The following is a 19,100-nucleotide window of genomic DNA, read 5'->3' as shown; positions in this document are numbered from 1 at the left end:
CTCAATCTCTACTCCATCTTGCAGGCAGGGTAAATTTTGGCTTGAAGTTTTTGTGGGTGGGTTGGTGTTCCGCTCTCTCCTCTAGGGAGCTAGTCTAGTTAGTAGGTGTCCTGTTCAGTCCCTATGGCTTCTGCTACTAAGAGTCTCTGCTTGAGTCCCCATCATATCCTCTCAGGAGCATACCCTGACTTGGATCTCCATCTTGTCACAGAGATACCCCAACCCCAGTTTCTCTTTTCTCTACTGTCATTCTGTCTTCTTGACCTTGCTCTACCAAGGTCTGCTCTCTACCTTCTTAACTCTTTATGCCCCTTTTAAGAATATTAATTTTGAATTTAGTATTATCTCTATCAAAAAATTTAGAAATAAAGATTGAGCATTCTTAATTTCTTAACCCATTTTCACTTTTGTATTTAATGTTAGCATTTTATTTAGATTTCAGGTAATATTTCCAATTTAAAAGAGCATTAAGTGGTTAACACCTGTAAACATTTCCTAGAGTGTCTGAAGAGATAGCTCAGTGGCAGGACGCTTGTCTATCATATGTGAGGCTCTGGCCTTCATGCCTAACATTGCAAAAATAAACAATTCTTTCATAGGTATGAATCCTTCCTGTTTTCAATGCCTAGATTTAAACTTACTGGGATTTGAGCTGTCCTTTACAACACTTGATTAACTTGTTTGGGAAGCATGAGTGAGTCACAGATCTTTTAATTTCTCACCTTTTAGTATTTAGTAAATTTTATTTTCAAGCAATTTGATGAGTGGTCTCTGTTATCTTCCCCTGAGAACTTAATTTACTGATCAGATATTAGTGATAAAAGGCTACTATTTAAGAATAGCCTCTACTCTTGCCTGATGCGTCTAAAACAAAAAGGGGGAACTGTAGAGAGCTGCGGAATGCTATGCCTTAAAGATGGAGCTGGTTTCCGCCTTCCACCTTCCCGATGGTGAGTGCTCTCTGTCACGGAACAACTCCACATTTGGCTAAGGCTGAGGATCTGGCTTGCTTCCTTGTATGTGGACCTGTCTGCATTGCCCACAAGGCATGCTGGGGTTGGCTACCCAGAGGCTATTTAAAGTGGGCTGGCTTTCCCCAGGGTCAGTTGATTGTTCAAGGTTCCTGAATAAACTGCATTGCAAAAAAAAAAAAAAAAAAAAGAACCGCCTTTGTAAGACAAAATAAAGTTTACCAAGAAACAGTGCTGAATGAATCAGTAAAGTGATTATTTAAAAACAAAACAAACAAAAAAAAGAATAGTCTATGCTATCTATCTCTGGCTCACTAGATATTTTTTCTTTCTCTGATACTTATATTGCTCATATTTCCATTTTCAGTTCTTATACACATAGGGTATTTCTTATAAAAATACAATAATTTAAAACTATATTATACATAATCTTTGAAACATTTTATGGAGTTCGGACTGTATTTTATATTTCTCTCTCATCCATTTCAGTCATGGATAGACAGTGAGAACACAGTACATATATGACAATAGATTTCATTTTACTTTATGGCTTATTATTTTTGGTTGCATGAGACATGGGCTCACTATAGTAGAGCTCATTATATAGACCGAACTGGGCTTAAACTCAAGAGATCTACCTGCCTCAATCTCCTCAGTACTGGGATCAAAGGCATTTGCCACCATGCCCATAACAGGCTTGTGCTTATAACATGAGTGTGTCTTTATAATAGATTCACTGTTAGACCTCATCGGCAAGGTAAAAGTCTCTAATAGGAAGAGTTTTAACCAGACATCTCTAAAAGGGTGCTGTAAATTAGGCCTGATCACAAATGACCAGTCACAGCTTTTAAGGGCAGATTACTGCATTAAAAAACAAATGCAGTAAACATTTCCACACGACAAGGGCAGCTTGAGTGGAAAGGAATTAAAGGACTGACAAGTTCCAAGTTAGAAAAAAGAATAAGTGGGTCTGAATGGCAGGTGGGCACAGATGTATCAGGTATTTGTATCACTTTTTTTCTTGGGTAACCTATAAAGCAGGTTGGCATAGAGGAGACTGCTCTAGGCATTCTTCAGAATGCAAGGAAATGGTGATTAAGTGTAATGTTTTTATGGTGTTATATTTGAAAGGGACAATAAAGTTGCTGATGTCTTAGGTCTGGGACCCAAAGTACTGAGAGCTATTACTTCCTGGGGCAACAAAGACTACGTTTGGATCTAGGAAATAAAGGACTCTTTTAAACACAGCCAGACAACTTTGAAAACGGCAATTGGTGTTCCTGTTTCACACTGTCATCTTTTTACTTTTCCTAGTGTCGGAACACTTCCTCTCATCCTACAATATTGACTGCAGTGTGGAAATCAAGAAGGAAGTGGTCCAGTGTATGGGCTCCTTTCAGGATGGCGTGGCTGAGAAGTGTGCTGATTATTTCCAGAGGTTCCGGCGCTCTACCCACGTGACTCCCAAATCATACCTCTCCTTTATTCAGGCCTATAAATTCATATATGGGGAAAAACACATGGAAGTGCAGAGCCTGGCCAACAGGTGAGTGTGAAGGTCAAATGAGAGTCATCTTGAAGCACTAGTTCTTCTCCCAGGGCCAAATTGTTGCTTGGATACAGTTTGAAAGGACCAGAGACACTGTCAGCTGTCACAGATGGGCTTCTAAAGTTAGGGTAGTGTGGGGGTCAACACTATTGGTACCTAAAGGACAGTGCATCACTTTTTGCACATTCCTTATATGGTTCACCAAAATTCATTATTACAAATTCATTAATGTTAATCCCAGTGTACCAAAAATGCATCATTGTTGCATAAAGCAAAGAAATAAAAGCACTTTCCCTTGGAGTAGTTTGGTTAATAATGAACTCAGATTTGTGCTCTCTTCTCCTCTTCTTGTATCTCCCATTGTCTCTCTCGTCTAAAATCTATCTGTTGTATGAGTCTGAATAGTACTTGTCTGAATATTGTCTTGTCTTGTAGGTCCTCATGTACACATCTGTCCCTAAGAAAGAGCTTTTACTCTTTATTTATTGAACAGCACAGAAAGTATCAAATGGGGAAAAATGAGAGATACTTTATAGAAATTTTTAACAGGGTCTTAAAAGGTATTAAATCACTGACATCAACTGAGTCCAACTGACTCATATAACAAACAAATACTATCAAATAATATATGTATGCTCTTTCCAGCATTTATAATGGATATTTATTGTGTAATGTTGCTTTTAAAACATTGTGTTTTGAGCATTTGTTACCATACCATTGGTATACACATGCATTTCTCTCTAGATCAGGGGCATGGAAAAGTTCGTATCTTAAGATTTAAGCTATACACTAGCTTAGATTGTAAAAGCTGATTAAATTTGAAATCCAAGACATGTAGGGCTGGTTATTAGATTTGTCTTTTAAAGGTAGGTTAAACAAACAGGCAGACTACACAGCAGGATCAGACTTACGTGAACACAAAACGTGTTATTTACTCTGTGAGGTTCAGCAAAAGTTCCAGTCTCTTAGAATGTAACAGATGTTTTCATAATCACCAAAGGACAGAGGTCAGGGCAGTTCCCTGACCAAAGAATCATCCAGCCCAGATGTCATTGGTACTGAGGTTTGGAATCCTCTTTTAGAGCCGTGTGGAGTATTCGCTTGGGCTCCTGGGGCCTCTATTGTTGTGCAATATGATAATATTTCCAGGTGTCTTAAATGGACTGCCACTTTTTATGATAGCGAGTGACAGAATTACATAACAGATGTGAAAGGAAGGTGAGAATACAGATTCTATGTCCTCTTATTCCGAGCATCCCAGTCCTCTTTGTGGCCAGGGTAGAAGGGTTGGGCTGATGTTTATGGTCAATGCAAAGTGAATATCCTGTGTTACTGAAGTTGGAACCCAAATATCACTGCTTTGTGTCATATTTTCTCAACATTCACATTTTTTTCTGCCAGAAAGTGGCCAGAACTACCCAAGATAGCCATGTGGTGCATCCCTGGGTAGGAGGCAAGATTACATTTGAGTGGTCCATGGGTTGGTGACTAAATGGCTCCAAGGACTCTTATCTTCTAGAAAACATTATTTCAGATCTATGCAGGTAGCTAGCTGACACCTGTTCTAGTTTAAATTTTAGTTTCTTGAACTCAAGTCCTAACTCATTTTAATTTTATTGGACTATTTTTGAAAAGAAAAATAAGTTATCTTCCTTCCACCGAAAACAAAGCTTTGAACACTTGAAGTATATTGTTACTAGGCTCTGGTGGGGGTGGTGTAGTCTTGATCATGGTGGTTCCTCATGCTCTGCACATGCGTTTGTGCACCCACATTTGTGCATTCATTCTTCATTTGGTGAAGGACATGCACGTGCCGGTTGGAACTAAACCTAGACAGACCTCCTAGGTGAGGCTGTTTCAGGTTTGCTTTATTATATATTCTCACTCCTTAAGTATAATGCTGCTGTTCTTACTAGTGAAATGACACTTGGAAACAACAGCACTTGCCACAAATTTAAACATTGCTTGCATGGATTTTTTCAACCCCAGAATGAATACTGGATTGGAAAAACTGAAAGAAGCTTCGGAATCGGTTGCAGCCCTGAGCAAAGAATTGGCAGTAAAAGAAAAGGAACTACAAGTGGCCAATGCTAAAGCTGACATGGTAGGTGGGTGGCCATGGACTCTCAGATATGTATCTCTGTTCTAGTAAACTACATATTGTTCTGTATGAAAACAGGTAAGTGGACAAAATCGACATGCCAAAGCAAAGAAACGTGTGCTGCCTGCAAAATGAGATGAGATTTTTTTTTTCTTCTATTCAACTAGGTTTTAAAAGAAGTCACAATGAAAGCACAGGCTGCTGAGAAGGTCAAGGCTGAGGTACAGAAGGTGAAGGACAAAGCACAGGCCATTGTGGACAGCATCTCTAAGGACAAAGCCATTGCGGAAGAGAAACTAGAGGCAGCAAAGCCAGCCCTAGAAGAGGCAGAAGCCGCACTCCAGGTGAATCTGAGGGAAGTGGCAGGTACTTCCAAGGAAGTAATGTGGGCAAACCCAAAGCTCTAGTCGCAGGGTCTGCAGAGACTACCAAAATCACCCCTCTCGATCTCACACAGACAGACTGACATCTTGTGCTCATTTTTAAGGGAATAATGAGCTCTGTCACAGAATGGCAGCCAAGAGTCTTGTGTTGTTACTTCCACTTTTTCATTAAAAGTCTGTGTGACAGCAGGTAAGTTGCATGACATTTACAAAATGTTTCCTGACCCGCTGGAGACTTTGAAGTGGGTGGTCTATGAGGTGAAGCTTCCTCTTGATCCTGTTTGTGAATTGTCCAAGTAAAGAGTGCTGATGTAATGCAGCCCATTAATGAGGTGGAGTGGCTTCCAGCACAGTCAAGTGCAATTGTGTGACTATAATAGAACTGATAAAATAACAAAGAAAGTGGTATTTTGAGAAGTATAATAAGTTCTGTGTGCTAAACAATGACCTATAGGGCAGGTCCGTGTGGAAGGATCGATGTAGGGTTCCTTTTTAAAGATTACCTTTAATTCATTTCTACTCATCTATTCCCTTAGGCTATTGATCCTGGCTTAGAAATGGATATATATATATATATATAAAAACCAATTATGCTGCATGTCCACTGCTAACTCAAGTTTTTGGACCTCATTTGGGCATGGATCATTGCTTGATAATGAGTTTAAGTTCTCTTACCACTTTCTTAGCATGATTCCTGAGAAATTTCCAACACTTTTTGATCCAAGTCTTTCTGTTTTGTTTGTTTGCTTGTTTGTATTTTGTTTTGCTTTTTTATTTCTTTAGGCATTTATGGCCCAATAATATAGCTCAGTGGTGGAGTTCCTGCTTGGTATATATGAGGCTTTGAGTTTAGTTCCCAGTATCACAAACAACAATAACAAAGCTACATGCATTTCCCATCTATTTAGATAATGGAGATATTGCCTTTTTTTATCACTGACTGTCTATACTATCCTTGCATCTGACATTTGTTACATAATTGTTTCTCATTCCCCCATGCTCTGGCTAAACCAGCCCCCTCTATTCATCAAGCCTTTCTGGGTCTTCCTCTTCTACAGTATCGTCACTTCAGCTGTATCTGATAAACAGAGAGGACAAGGGCACTGCACCAGAATTTTAAAACATTGTTAAATTCAGGGTACCTAAAACCATAGAACTAGAGCATAAAGCTTCTTACGTATTGCTTTTTAAAAGAAGGCCAGCATTTCCCTAAGAGTTAAGAGCTGGCGTCTTCTGTTCATATTGTAAGATGTCTTCTAAATTGCAGTTCTCTATAGCTAAAATATCCTGCATCATATAACCCCTGGTATAGACATATGTGGGAGCAGAAGTAAGGAGTATGTCTATGTGCACGTAAGGTCAGGCATATGCCAGTGAAATTTCTGTTACTATAACAAAAGTACTAGAGATAATACAGGTGTGAAGAAACCAGTCCTCTTTTAACTTATATTTTTAGTGCTTTGAGTCTGGTATGAGGCAGCATAATATGGCTGAGGAACATGGAACAAAACTGCTCACTTTTTGACCAGGAAAACAAAGAAGAGGGAAGCAGCTAAAGTCCTAGTGTGCCCTTCAAAAGGGCAGGACTCAGTGATGGTTTTCTCCTGTGTCCCACCTACAAAGAGCTCCTGCACATCCAGCATCACCCTGGGGACCAGTCCTGGATTTTTGAAGGACACTTTGCAACCAAACCACAGGAGCATGTATAGAAGAGAATGTTATTATTTTCTTTATCGACCCTACGTGTATCTTACTGTGTCTTTGTGTTTCTGAGATATTGAAAACTGGTCTTGCCAATCTGTCCTTAGAAAACTCCAGATACATTAACACTGCATCATCAGACTATGTCTATCTGAAAAAAGCCAATAACAAAGAATATGTCCCATGGAGCTGAAGAGATAGCTTAATGGTTTAGAGAACTTGCTGTTGGAGGATCTTGTCTCAGCACCTGCACAGTAGCTCATAACTATCCATCATTTCAGTTCTGGGGACCCAACTCCCTTCTCTGACCTCTGTTGGAACTAGATAAGCATGAGACATTCATACACATAAAATAAACAAGTAAATAGATCATTTAAAAGAAGTATGTGTTCCTTCCCACCTTAATCAGACTATAACGAGCTGTCAGCAAAAATAAAGTATGTTCAAGTGGCAAATAACTGTTATATTGACATGAAGTATAGGGTCTTACATAGACTCATATTACTGTACCTGAAGAAAATTGAATTCAATATTTATCAGAAACGCATTGGTCTCTAGGTACAACACCAGCACCAGCTCCTTTACCCAGTGCCTGTCATAAGAGCACAACTGTCAACATAAGTAAGTGATGCATTTTTGTAGAAGTGTAACTTAATCCTAGTTTCCCAATGGCTGCTGCTCCCACTCCCTCCTTTCTTCAGAAGTCACACGTCTCAAATAAGGGTTTGACATTTTTCAGTTCGTCTCCTCCAATTTTCTTTTCTAGCTGCCTAGCTTTCAGAAATGCTGGTATGTTGAAACACAGCTCTTCAGAGCAAATCACCAAGCGGAGTGTGAGTGTGCACTCCATCTGGAGAAAGTTTATGCCCTGACGGGGGATGCAGAGCTTCAAGACACAGACACACAGGGACATCAACTGTTCTGAAAACAAGCCTGTGCTAGACGCATCTTTTTCCCCCAATGCTGATTTCATTTAAACTTCAGCAGAGAGAATGTTACCAACCAAAAGCAGCTGATTATTAAGTAATTTGCTGCATAAGAATATCTGTGCCGGAATTGGAGTAGAACCTTTCTGAGAGCTGTGTGAATTTCAAATTGCCCAACTCCCTTCATTTAAAGGTCAATTCCCAGCTAAGAAACCTCTAATTATTCAACCTGTCAGCCCCAGGGCTACCCTCTGGTGTCAGTCCACTGTGACAGTCTGAGTTGCTTTAGAGAGAGGCAGATTCTTGACCTACATAGCTAATGAGGAAAAGGCCCTGTGAATACAGTATTTTTCCTCATCTCAAACCCTGATAACTACTTAAATGCTGACTGTTTTGTTTTAGAGCACTGTTTTTTTTAACACGAAGAAGTCTGTACATGTTCAGGGCTGTCACAGCTCCATATGTGTTCACCAACATTTCTCTCCTCCTGCTGCTTGTTAGGATTGTAAAAATTTGGTCTCTAAGCACACCCAACCCCACATGAGTAAAAACCACGCATATATAAAAACCCGAAGTTAGGATCTACGAGCAGGAGAGACCATGGGCGTGTCTCACAAGCTTGGGGTGTCTCACAAAAGATAAAATTCCCATTTCCGTGAATTAAAAAACTAATAAACAAGGCTTTAAGGGAAGGCAGTGGAGAGGGTATTGGGATATGTGTGATACGAGAATGGAATGGAGACTGCTGGGGGTATAAGTGTTCAGTGTTCAAAAGGGGGACAGAAGGGTAGGGAGAGAGGAGGAATGTAGGAATGACAAGGGTCAACCAAGCTATCTATGTATGTATGAAAAATGTTATTAAGGAACTTATAACTAGGTTTCTGAAGTGACAGCTCAGCCATTCAAAGCACGTGTGGATCTTGCAGAAGACTCAGGTTCTGTTTCTAAGCACACCTAGTAGGTGGATGGGAACTGCTTGTAACTCTAGTTCTAGAGAGATGTGGAGCTCTGACCTTCACAGACATCTGCACTCTCATATACACACCACTCCCATTACATAATGAACAGTAAAATATATTAACAATTAAAAATGAAACCTGCAGGTTTGTAAGCAAATTAAAAAAAAATTGTACCACTTCTGGTGTCTATTCTGTTTTCCCTTCTGAATGAGAATTAAGTATCTTCTCTAGGGTCCTCCCTGTTTAGATTTTTTAGGTCTGTAGATTTTAGTATGTTTACCCAATATTATATGCTTTATATTCACATATAAGTGAATATATACTATGCTTGTCTTTCTGCTTCTGGGAACAGGATGGGAGCCTACCACAGATGTCCTCTAAAAGACTCCACACAGTAGGGGATCAAAGATGCACAGACTCACAGCAAAACTTTGGACAGAGCACAGGGAGTCTTATGGAAGAAGGGGGATATAGAAGGACTCTGAGGGGACAGGGGCCTCACAAGGAAACCAACAATGCCAAAAAAAAGTTGGACCAAGGGAGACTGCAGAGACTGATGCATCAACCAAAGACCATGCATAGAGAGGACCTAAACCATCTGCTCAGATGTAGCCCGTAGACAGCTCAGTCTCTGTGGGGGTTCCCTAGTAAGGGGAGAAGAGACAGTCTCTGACATGAACTCGGTTGCCTGCTCCTTGATCACTTCTCCCTGTTGGGGTGACCTAGTGAGCCCACAGACTAAGAGGATCCAGGCAGTCCTGATTGGACCTGAAAGGTTAGGGTCAGACAGTAGGGGAGTAGGACTTCCCCTATCAGTAGACTAAGGAAGAGGGATAGGGGAGAAGTGATTGGGAGAAGACGAGGGAGGGGACTACAACTGAGATACAATGTGAATAAATTGTAAATAATAATAATAATAATAATAATAATAATGTAAAAATTGTAAAGAATTTTTACTTTGTATGACATTCATTTCTTTGGGCTTTAATGTGGACCTACACCTATGACTCTTAAAAATTTTGCCTGACTTTTGCTGAAAAGTGGCATTCATACATGAAAGGTTGTTTGCCTGCATTTTTGTATCTGAGCTTGGATGCTCTCCCCTTCCATCCCACAGACCATCAAGCCCTCTGACATTGCCACAGTGCGCACACTGGGCCGACCCCCTCACCTCATCATGCGGATTATGGACTGTGTGCTGCTGCTGTTTCAGAGGAAGGTCAATGCAGTGAAAATGGACATGGACAAAAACTGCACCATGCCTTCCTGGCAGGAATCTTTAAAACTGATGACTGCAGGAAACTTTCTCCAGAACCTACAGGTGGGTCTTCCCATAAGAACGAACTATGAGGTGACCTTAGTGTGACTAAGAGTTAACTGTCATAGCTGAATCTTTTAACAGAATTCATTTCTAAAAGTAATTTATTCTACATATATATTTTGGAAACGCAAGTGAGTACTCTCTCATAGTAGAATTTTCTCTTTCAAACATAAGACATGATTGTTAGATCTTTTCTGGCTGTTGTCAGCTATGTTGACACATAAACTCACATGAAAGTTGACACCATATATATATATGGTGTCAACTTTCATGTGAGTTTATATATATATATATATATATATATATATATACACACACACATGTGTATATACATATATATAATCTGCATATAAAAACGGTTATCCCTCAGTATTCAGGACTCCTGGTGGATGCAGAAATGCAAGGATGCTCAAGTTTCTTATGTAAAATGACATAGGCTTTGCATATATCCTTGCATGCTCTCCTGAGTGCTGTAAATGACTGCTAGATTATTTATGATCCTAACACGGTGTAAGTGCTTCACAGATAATTGCTATACAGTTTGTTCTTGTTAGATGATCTCACTATATATCCTACTTGAAATCACAATACACCTGCCTCAGCCTCTCCATTGCCACCATGTCCACTTTGTTATACTATATTGTTTAGAGGACAATGACGAGAAAGAATCTTGTATATGTTCAGTACAGACATGATATTTCTCATGAATATTTTTGGTTTGCTTTGGAGTCTATAGATACCAAGAATCCACTGCCTGTGCTCTTTTTACAGTTTGATGTCAATAGTCATACTATTGGATGAGTCATTGTATATTCTTAATTTTGTTGCAAATGCAATGCACACCCTTTAAGTGTGCCACTTGATGGATGTGCATGTACAGATTAATCATCACCAAAAGCAGAGTATACTTAGAACTTCTTTCATACTTAAACACAGTCAGTTACTCCCCAAAAAGTAAATATTATTCTTTTCTCTTGATCATCATTATTGCTTGTCTGGAAATTAACATATATGACATCATCTCTTGTGAAAGCCTTGCTTTGACCTGCATTCACTATGTGGATTTATTCTTATTGTTTCAAAAGGCAACTTTGTATTCATTTTCAGTTCTCACTTTCCAGTATATGAATGTGCAGTGCGGTGTGGTAAGTATATAATGATTAGATTATATTTTGAGGAAGAAAATAAAGAAAAAAGATGAGAATAAAGATAATGGTTTTTAGTGTTTGCACAGGATAATTACTCCAGGAAGACCAGTTTCAAGCTCCAAAAAATGATGCTGGGGACACAGATCAGGGAAAAGCAAACTACACAGCATTCTTTAGAATTATGCCAGGCAGGTGCAGTTGGTGCCAATGACCTACAAAGTGCAGACGATAGGAAGCCTAGTAAAGCAAGAAGAAACTGAGTTTTGACCACAGGTTGCCTTTATTTTAAATAAAAATCTTTGTGGGTATATGCAATTGACATTAAAATGAGTTAACAACTAGGGGTTAGATTTTTTTTTTTGAAATGTTTGCAGTCATTTTCATGAACTCCTTTGCATTAACACCAGTGTGGAACGTGATATGCTGTGATTTGCCTACTGGACTATTGAAGGAGTTTTGGGGTTGTTACTAAGTTTTGGCTATTACAAATGTATCTTCTGTCTGTACTGATACACAGGGGGAAATATTAGGCATTGCTGTTGGCCCTATTTGTAGGAGTAGGATTTCTGAGCCATAGATTGTATACATTTAGTCACTTATTTTTAGACTTTATGAAACAGTTTTTCTTTTTTCTTTTTTTAAAGTCTGTCATCTTAGCAGCAAGACACTTAGCAGCAAGACAGACTGTTCAGTGCCCCACATCCTCACTGTTTTCAGTCTTTCCCTATCCTTGTGCCTGTGGCAGTAGCATTTTCTTTGTGTTATGGGCTTAATTTGCATTTCATTGGCAACTGATGATGCTGATAATTTTTGGTGGGTTTGTACACTATTCAGCAATTTTTGTGTTCTTATTTGGACCCCCCTCGCTTTAATAATTTGTTTTGTTTTGTTTTGAACTTATAATTACATCATCTTCCCATTCTCTTTCTTCCCTCAAAACCCTCTTGTACACAGTTCATCATATTGGTTTTCATTAATTGTTTCTCTATGCATATATGTATATACATATATAACACTAAATACAGAAGTACAACCTGCTCAGTCTGTATAATGTTACTTGTATATGTGTTTTCAGGCTAACCATTTAGAATTGGGTTCTTCTCTCCTGGGGAAGACTATTTCCCCCACTCTCAGCATTCCTTGGTCGCCTGTAGTTTCTTGTGTAGAGTTAAGGCTCATATGGATTTTCTCTTGTTCACTTTGGTGTGTCTACTGGTGTCCTTCTTGTTCAGCTCACAATTGGGCAGCCATGTGGGTCATGAGACTTTGTGGGTGTAGTTTCTGGTATTCCTAGGAGACATGACCTCACAGCACACTTTCTGATTCTTTTTCTCTTACAATAAATTTACCTCCTCTTCTGTTTTGTAACTGGATCCATTGGGGCTGGCCTATACAACTCTGCATTATAATCTGCTTTGGTTTTATGTAATGATCTCTGTTGCAAAGAAAAGTTTCTTTGATGAAGAGAAATGACTATTCTCTTCTCTGGGTATCAGGACAAATATATACAATGCAGTTAGGGATTATGCTAATTTTAAAGAGACAATTACTTTTATTTTATGTGTGTGAGTGTTTGCTTGCATGTATGTGTGTGTCTGGTACCCACAGAGGCCAGAAAAGAAAGTCAATTTCCTGGACCTGTAGTTGCCGATGGCTGAGCCACCTCCTGGGTGTGAGGCACACAGGTCCTTTGCAGGAGTGGCAAGTACCATTAAAACACTGAGCCATCTCTGCAGCCCATTGCTAAAGTTGCTTGTCTGTTAGATTTCAAATACTTTACAAATGCTACAAATATCTCCAACCACTTCCTGGCTTAATTGTTCACTCTGTTAGTACTATCTTTTGCTAAGCAGGGGTTCTTAATCTTAATGTAGGACTTCTTATTGATATTCTCTTTAATAGCACTTTCTGTGTTCCATTTAGATCTTGGCTTCTTTCTGAGGAAGAATAAAACCTTTTACATTTTCTTCCAGAAGTTTTACTGTCTTATCTACCAGATATTGACCTTGAGACAACCAAGTGGAAATACCTAATCCACATCCATTCCACAGGCTACAACTTTAGCACCATATTTCCTTCAGTTTTCAATTCAATGTCATTCAAGTAACTGGTGAGGCAATGGGACTGGAAGGTGCCTTCTCTCTGCTGTACAAATAAGTCATTTATGAAATCAGCAAGCCATAGCTTGTTCGGGTAGCTGTGAGACAGTAACAGGGAAATTGGACTTTGAACAGATTCCTTGTGAATGACTACAGATTTCCCCTTGTGAGTTTGCTGGAAGATCACTGCTTGTGGGAGCACTGTCTCTACTATTTTCTAAATCTCATGAAAGAGACTTGTGACATGCAAGGTCAGAATGAGAGGGTATTCTACTCATTTTTTTGAACATATAATTACATCTTCCCATTTTCTTTCCTCCCTCAAAACCCTCATGTACACCTCTACTTGCTCTCTTTCAAATTCATGATCTCCATTTTCATTAATTGTTGTTATATGTATACATATTCATATATACATAATATGCATATATATGCATATACATATGTTTATATATATACATGTTTTGTGCAGGTTTATTCCATGTAATTACTAGTTGCTAGGTTTATTTCTACTTGGAAAATAATAATCCTTTTAGAAGAGAAAACATTATTTTTTAAACATCCAATTTCACCATGGCTGGACTTTCCTTCCTGGTGCAGGAAGGCATTCTAAATCCATTTCTGCTGTGTTTTAAAATTATATTTCTCCAGGATATAATAATTCTCTCATATTTGTGATAGCTCTATGATTAAAAATTAATTCATCATTCTCAAGGTGCAATGTCCAAGTTATTACTCTCACATTTTATGTGAATTTAATAGAACTTCTGTCTGACTCTATTAAGCATTTAGTTGCTGATAAATGCTAAATCTATATGTCCTTAGCCTGAATATAGCTGTGTTGTTTGTTTTTCATTGTTGATATTATGGGTTTATAATTCACCTATTTAGTATTAATGGAAAGAAGTTTTATTGCTTTTGAAATTCTAATAACTGTATTAGTGTTCATCATCACCTAAATACTTTACTCTTTTGCTAGAGCCAGTGTATTTAACAAGGACTGATGTCTGCGCTGGGGACAGAGTGCATGATGGAAGACCTCTTTTGCAATCATTCCACACTTTAAGCTTTAATACTTTCACTCAGTATCCTAAGATTTTGACCAAAAATAAACCCATACGATTTTTCTAGCTTTGTATGCTTACTAGTTTCAGTTACATTGAAAACAGAATGTGAATTCAGATGTACACCATAAAAATAAGTATTTTGACATCATTTTACATTTTCCTTTCACAGCAATTCCCCAAAGACACGATCAATGAAGAAGTGATAGAATTTTTGAATCCTTACTTTGAAATGGCCGACTACAACATTGAGACAGCCAAACGCGTCTGTGGGAATGTAGCTGGGCTTTGTTCCTGGACCAAAGCCATGGCTTCTTTTTTTTCTATAAACAAGGAGGTGCTGCCTCTGAAGGTAGGCCTCCCAGAGGGTACCCTGTGAGCCATTCCTGGGAGAGCCTCTGGGTCAATTGGTTTTTGCACAGCAGCCCAGGAGATTTGGCAGTCAGTGTGTTGGTCCTCAGATCAATATAGAGAGTGAGATTCTGAAAGATGGAGCCCAGCATGTTTCTTTCTTCTTTATAACACGACTCTGGAATTGTAAGAGCTTTTAAGCATGAGCCAGTTCTCTGTGAAGACAGAGTCTGTTGTGAGTCACTTAAAAATAAAGCAGAATAGCTGAGTAGTATTCTGTTGTGTAAATATACCAGTCTCTGACAGGAGCTTGGGTGCCTGCTCCTTGATCACTTCTCACTGGTGAGGCCACCTAGCCAGCCCACAAAGCAAGAGGATCTAAGCATTCCTGACTGGACCTGTTAGGTCAGAGAGTAGGGGAGTGGGACTTCCCCTATCAGTGGACCAGAGGAATAAGGGAGGAAGAGGGAGGGAGGGAGGAAGAGGAAAGGAGGGTGGGACCAGGAGGAGATGAGGACCAGGGCTACAACTGGGATACAAAGTGAATAAATTGTAAATAATAATAATAATAATAATAACAATAAGAACAACAACAGAAAATTAAAGCATAGAATGTTCTCCAACAGTGTTTAAGATCTGAAGCAAAGGAATCCTATGAATGAGATAGAGTTAAGTCATAGACACTGGGACCAGAAAATTCTGGTCTTTGATAAAGGAAAATGTAGCCTTCTCTTCTCTTTTCTTTCTTTTCTTTGCACATCAGGTGAGAATGTCAGCTATTTGTAATTTTATACTAAGCCTACATTTTCTCAAGTAGCTGAATTTTCAAATGTTATTTTTATATTTGCCACCACTATTAAAAAGACACCAAGTCTTTAGCAAACAGAGAGGTGAGTACATATTACAAACATAAACCCTAATATTCTTAAAGATCATATCTTGTGGCTCAATTTTGGCTTTTGGCTTTGTACACTTGATCTTTCCCAACCATAAGCCAAAATTTACTTATAATGGTCAGCTACCCAAATAATAATAATTATCATAATAATTATGATAAAATAATCATGAGTATCAACGTTATAGTGCAGAATTTACAGAGTGAATCTCAGATTTCCAGAACTGGGTAAATGATCAAAGACTCTGGGTCAAGTCAGAGAAGTTCAGAGCAAATAACTGATACCATGTTCACTGACATTACGGAGACTGATCGTTGGAGAGTCCAGCATAGCTCAAGGTTGGCCTTGAGAAGCACTTTGCACTCTTTTTATATTTTCCAAGGAAACATAATAATGTATATTTTCATTGTATTTATTTTAAGAATAGGAAACTGAAACTATTAAACAGAGACCTCCAGAAAGGCAGAACAATAAAAACTTTTCTCTGGGGTTCATATTTCAGCCTCCACTGAAGGACATGTCTTGTCTGTCATCTATACTGGTGGTTCATGAAATGGTTTTTAAACAAATATCTAAAAGCTTTGATTTTTCCTTTTAGCCTCTGTAGCCTGAAATAGTTTTTAGACTATTTGGCCTAGAACTGTATAGAAAATTAATTTACTGACTTCAATTCTAATAATTTATAATTTTATGCTTCTAAACATTGATGATAAATTCACATTAGTATTTGGGGTTGGATTAATGCAAATTAAGATGATTGTAGAGGCAGAATAAAGCACAGCTGTAAGTCTGTGCCATTGCTGACCTCCCAGCATCTACACTATGGTTGTTTGGGGTGTTTCTTCCTCACCCTGTATCCCCTGCAGGCCAACTTGGTAGTGCAAGAAAATCGTCATGTCCTGGCCATGCAGGACCTTCAGAAAGCCCAGGCTGAGCTGGATGCCAAGCAAGCAGAGTTGGATGTGGTGCAGGCAGAGTATGAACAGGCCATGACTGAAAAGCAGGTAACCTACATTTGACATAGAAGGGATGCTTACTCATTGCATTGGCTCTTGTGAGCTCTCATTCCTATGGTTTCCTTCTGTTAAGGCTTGGTTGTCTGCAAGAATTTACTGACTTCTATGCATCATGTACACACAGCACACAATCCTTCCCTGGGTCCTTGACTTTGATTCTAACCAACACCAGAAGTATTTATATGTGTCATGGTCCACTCACACAAAGACTGGGTTTAGGAGGTAACTGTGCCAAGTCTCCCTATGCATATGGACAGTGATGATCTCAATTAATCTTATTACACATCATTGCATTTAATATTTCGATCAGTGTAAGAAGAAGGTAGGGCAGATACTTTTATTTTTCATAAAGCAGCCAGGACACAGAAATGCCAAGGGAGAGTTCTGGCTTTAAACTGGTCAGTTACAGCCTGGGCTGGACTTTGATATTTTGAAGTTGACTTAAGGCCTCCCCGCTATGTGGATGTAGCTGACCTTAGGAGTATATTCCAAGGACAGTGATTGTCTACAAATTTCTCAGCTCTCTTTATATATGCACGCACAAGAGGTAGGGGAGACAAAAAGAGACAAAGAGGCAAAGACAGAGAGACACACACAGAGAAAAAGGTGTTGGAGAAAGGATTTTTACACTTAGAATCTAGGCCCATACACTTGTCATCTGTTATACAAATCTCATTCTCCTGGGGACCCTTCCTTTTAAAATCAAAGAGATTTAATATAGAGTGCATATAGCTAAAGCTTCAGGGTTCTTGACTTACATAGGTGACTATGAGTGCTCTAGTTACCAAGACTCAGCAGATATCTGAATATTAACATTCAGGTAAAAATGCCTGAAGAGATTGCAGAGAAAAGGCATTAGAATTTCTAAATCATAAGACCATTTTAATGATTTTCCCATAATTTAAAATAGCTTTGCATTTCATATTTTAAGAATGCCAAAAATGTCGTATATTTTTAACGTACGCCCACACAGGATTATATAAACTTTGAGCCCCACAGTGTATGCACCGGATGAACCCTGTATTGTATTTGTCAAGTGGGAGCCATATTGACTCTTCCTTTGAATATTTCATGGAAGTGGCCCCTGTCCAAATGAAGACACCTGCTTGTGAGTCTGTGGTTTCATTGCACATAGAATACACGCTGTTTCTCATGAAGATCAAAGCCTCCTGAAAGCTGTGTGAAAGCATCCCGAAGGAAGTTTACAGGAATAAGCCAGTAGCACCTGCATGGGCTTGTGTATTTATACTGAGAGTTCACGTATATAAGGAGAAAATTACCATTGCAATACCAGCATCCACTTTAAAAAGCAGGAGGAAAGAGTATTAATTTCTGTCTTTATGGATATCCTTTTGTATCCTGAATAGAAGTGCTCCTAATAAAAAAAACTTCTTTTTATTGTTACTGTGTTTAAGTTTTAGAAGGTTTGCACTGGCTTATTCATTCTTTTCTTTCCTTCTTTCTTTCCTTCCTTCTTTCTTTCTTTCTTTCTTTCTTTCTTTCTTTCTTTCTTCCTTTCTTTCTTTCTTTCTTGTTGCTGTTCTGGAACTCTGGAACATATGTTTGTTAAAGTGTAGATAAAGGACTACATAAGAACTGCTACTGTAAACATTTGATCATAGATTGAAAAAGTGAGTTTCAACAAATTTCAAATTTGTTTAGGTTAAAAAAAATGTTAGCTATGAGCCTGCTGCCATCAAACTTCTGAACATTATCTTCAGTCATTTCTGTTGCATTTTCTTCATCCCTAAGGCTAGTTGAAGCTTAAAGGGGATTATGGAGGATCATGGACCTCCCAAAGTTGTTCTAGTCTGCAGTTCATCATGGCCCAGGCCTGCGTGGCCTCTTAAAAGAGTGGCCTGAATACTTTCCACAAAGGACCCAGGGCCTTTTTTTAGGATCCAAGTTCTCTGGCCTTCTGAAGAATTAGCCAGCTTGCTGCCCAGTTAAGAGAGACAAGACCTCAGCGGTGGACCAAATTTTCTGTACCCAACCTTTAGCTGGAACAATTTTCCTCCCTGTATATATCATAAGTGCTAACCATTCTTTGCATTGCAGTAACCAGAGAAACCTGGGTACCCAGAGAACAGAGACAGGGAAAGAGGGTCTAACACTTTTTATAAGGTGCTGGATATAAGTAAGGATGGGAAATTCAGGAAAAATGCAATTAAGATTATATTTTCATTGAAAATATTGTTTTAAATAAATTATGTGGAATCAAACATCATAACAGCTGCTATCTTTATTCTTGGATTGAAGCATATAAGCAGATGTGATGGGAATATGACATGGATATGGGTTTTGGTTAGTTTTCATTAACTAAAGGGAAAGATAAAACTTGAGAAGGAAGATGAGAACAAATTGGATTATGTATCTTTCTTTTGCAAGACACTCTGTTGTATTATTCTTACAAAAACAATCTATTAATTATAGAAACTGTGTTAGGCAATCCTGGAGAGGAACAGTTTGCTCTTATATCTGAACATATGCAATGTATATTACATGTACTTCAAGTCCACTTAAAACCAGAGCATTCAGTACAGACTGTTTTTGTTTTATAGCTTATTACCTCAATAAAATATTGAGATCTTTTTTGGTCATAAAAACTTTTTAAT

At 38.6% G+C, this 19,100-nt stretch overlaps 1 protein-coding gene across 1 annotated transcript in view; it reads left to right on the top strand.

Annotated features, from left to right (window-relative positions):
* The window catches only part of Dnah5 (dynein axonemal heavy chain 5), a 256,569-nt gene that overhangs the window by 185,421 nt on the left and 52,048 nt on the right, over nt 1–19,100 (top strand). The window contains exons 56-61 of the mRNA XM_060378798.1: nt 2,286–2,517; nt 4,510–4,624; nt 4,789–4,965; nt 9,708–9,911; nt 14,395–14,574; nt 16,336–16,473. Of these exons, the coding sequence (XP_060234781.1) occupies nt 2,286–2,517; nt 4,510–4,624; nt 4,789–4,965; nt 9,708–9,911; nt 14,395–14,574; nt 16,336–16,473 (1,046 nt within the window). The remainder of the gene's footprint in view (nt 1–2,285; nt 2,518–4,509; nt 4,625–4,788; nt 4,966–9,707; nt 9,912–14,394; nt 14,575–16,335; nt 16,474–19,100) is intronic.

Source organism: Meriones unguiculatus, chromosome 3, assembly GCF_030254825.1.
Source record: "Meriones unguiculatus strain TT.TT164.6M chromosome 3, Bangor_MerUng_6.1, whole genome shotgun sequence".
Classification (NCBI taxonomy): Eukaryota; Metazoa; Chordata; class Mammalia; order Rodentia; family Muridae; genus Meriones; species Meriones unguiculatus.
The sequence above is the reverse complement of the archived record's forward strand: the minus strand, read 5'-3'. Positions and strand labels throughout refer to the sequence as shown.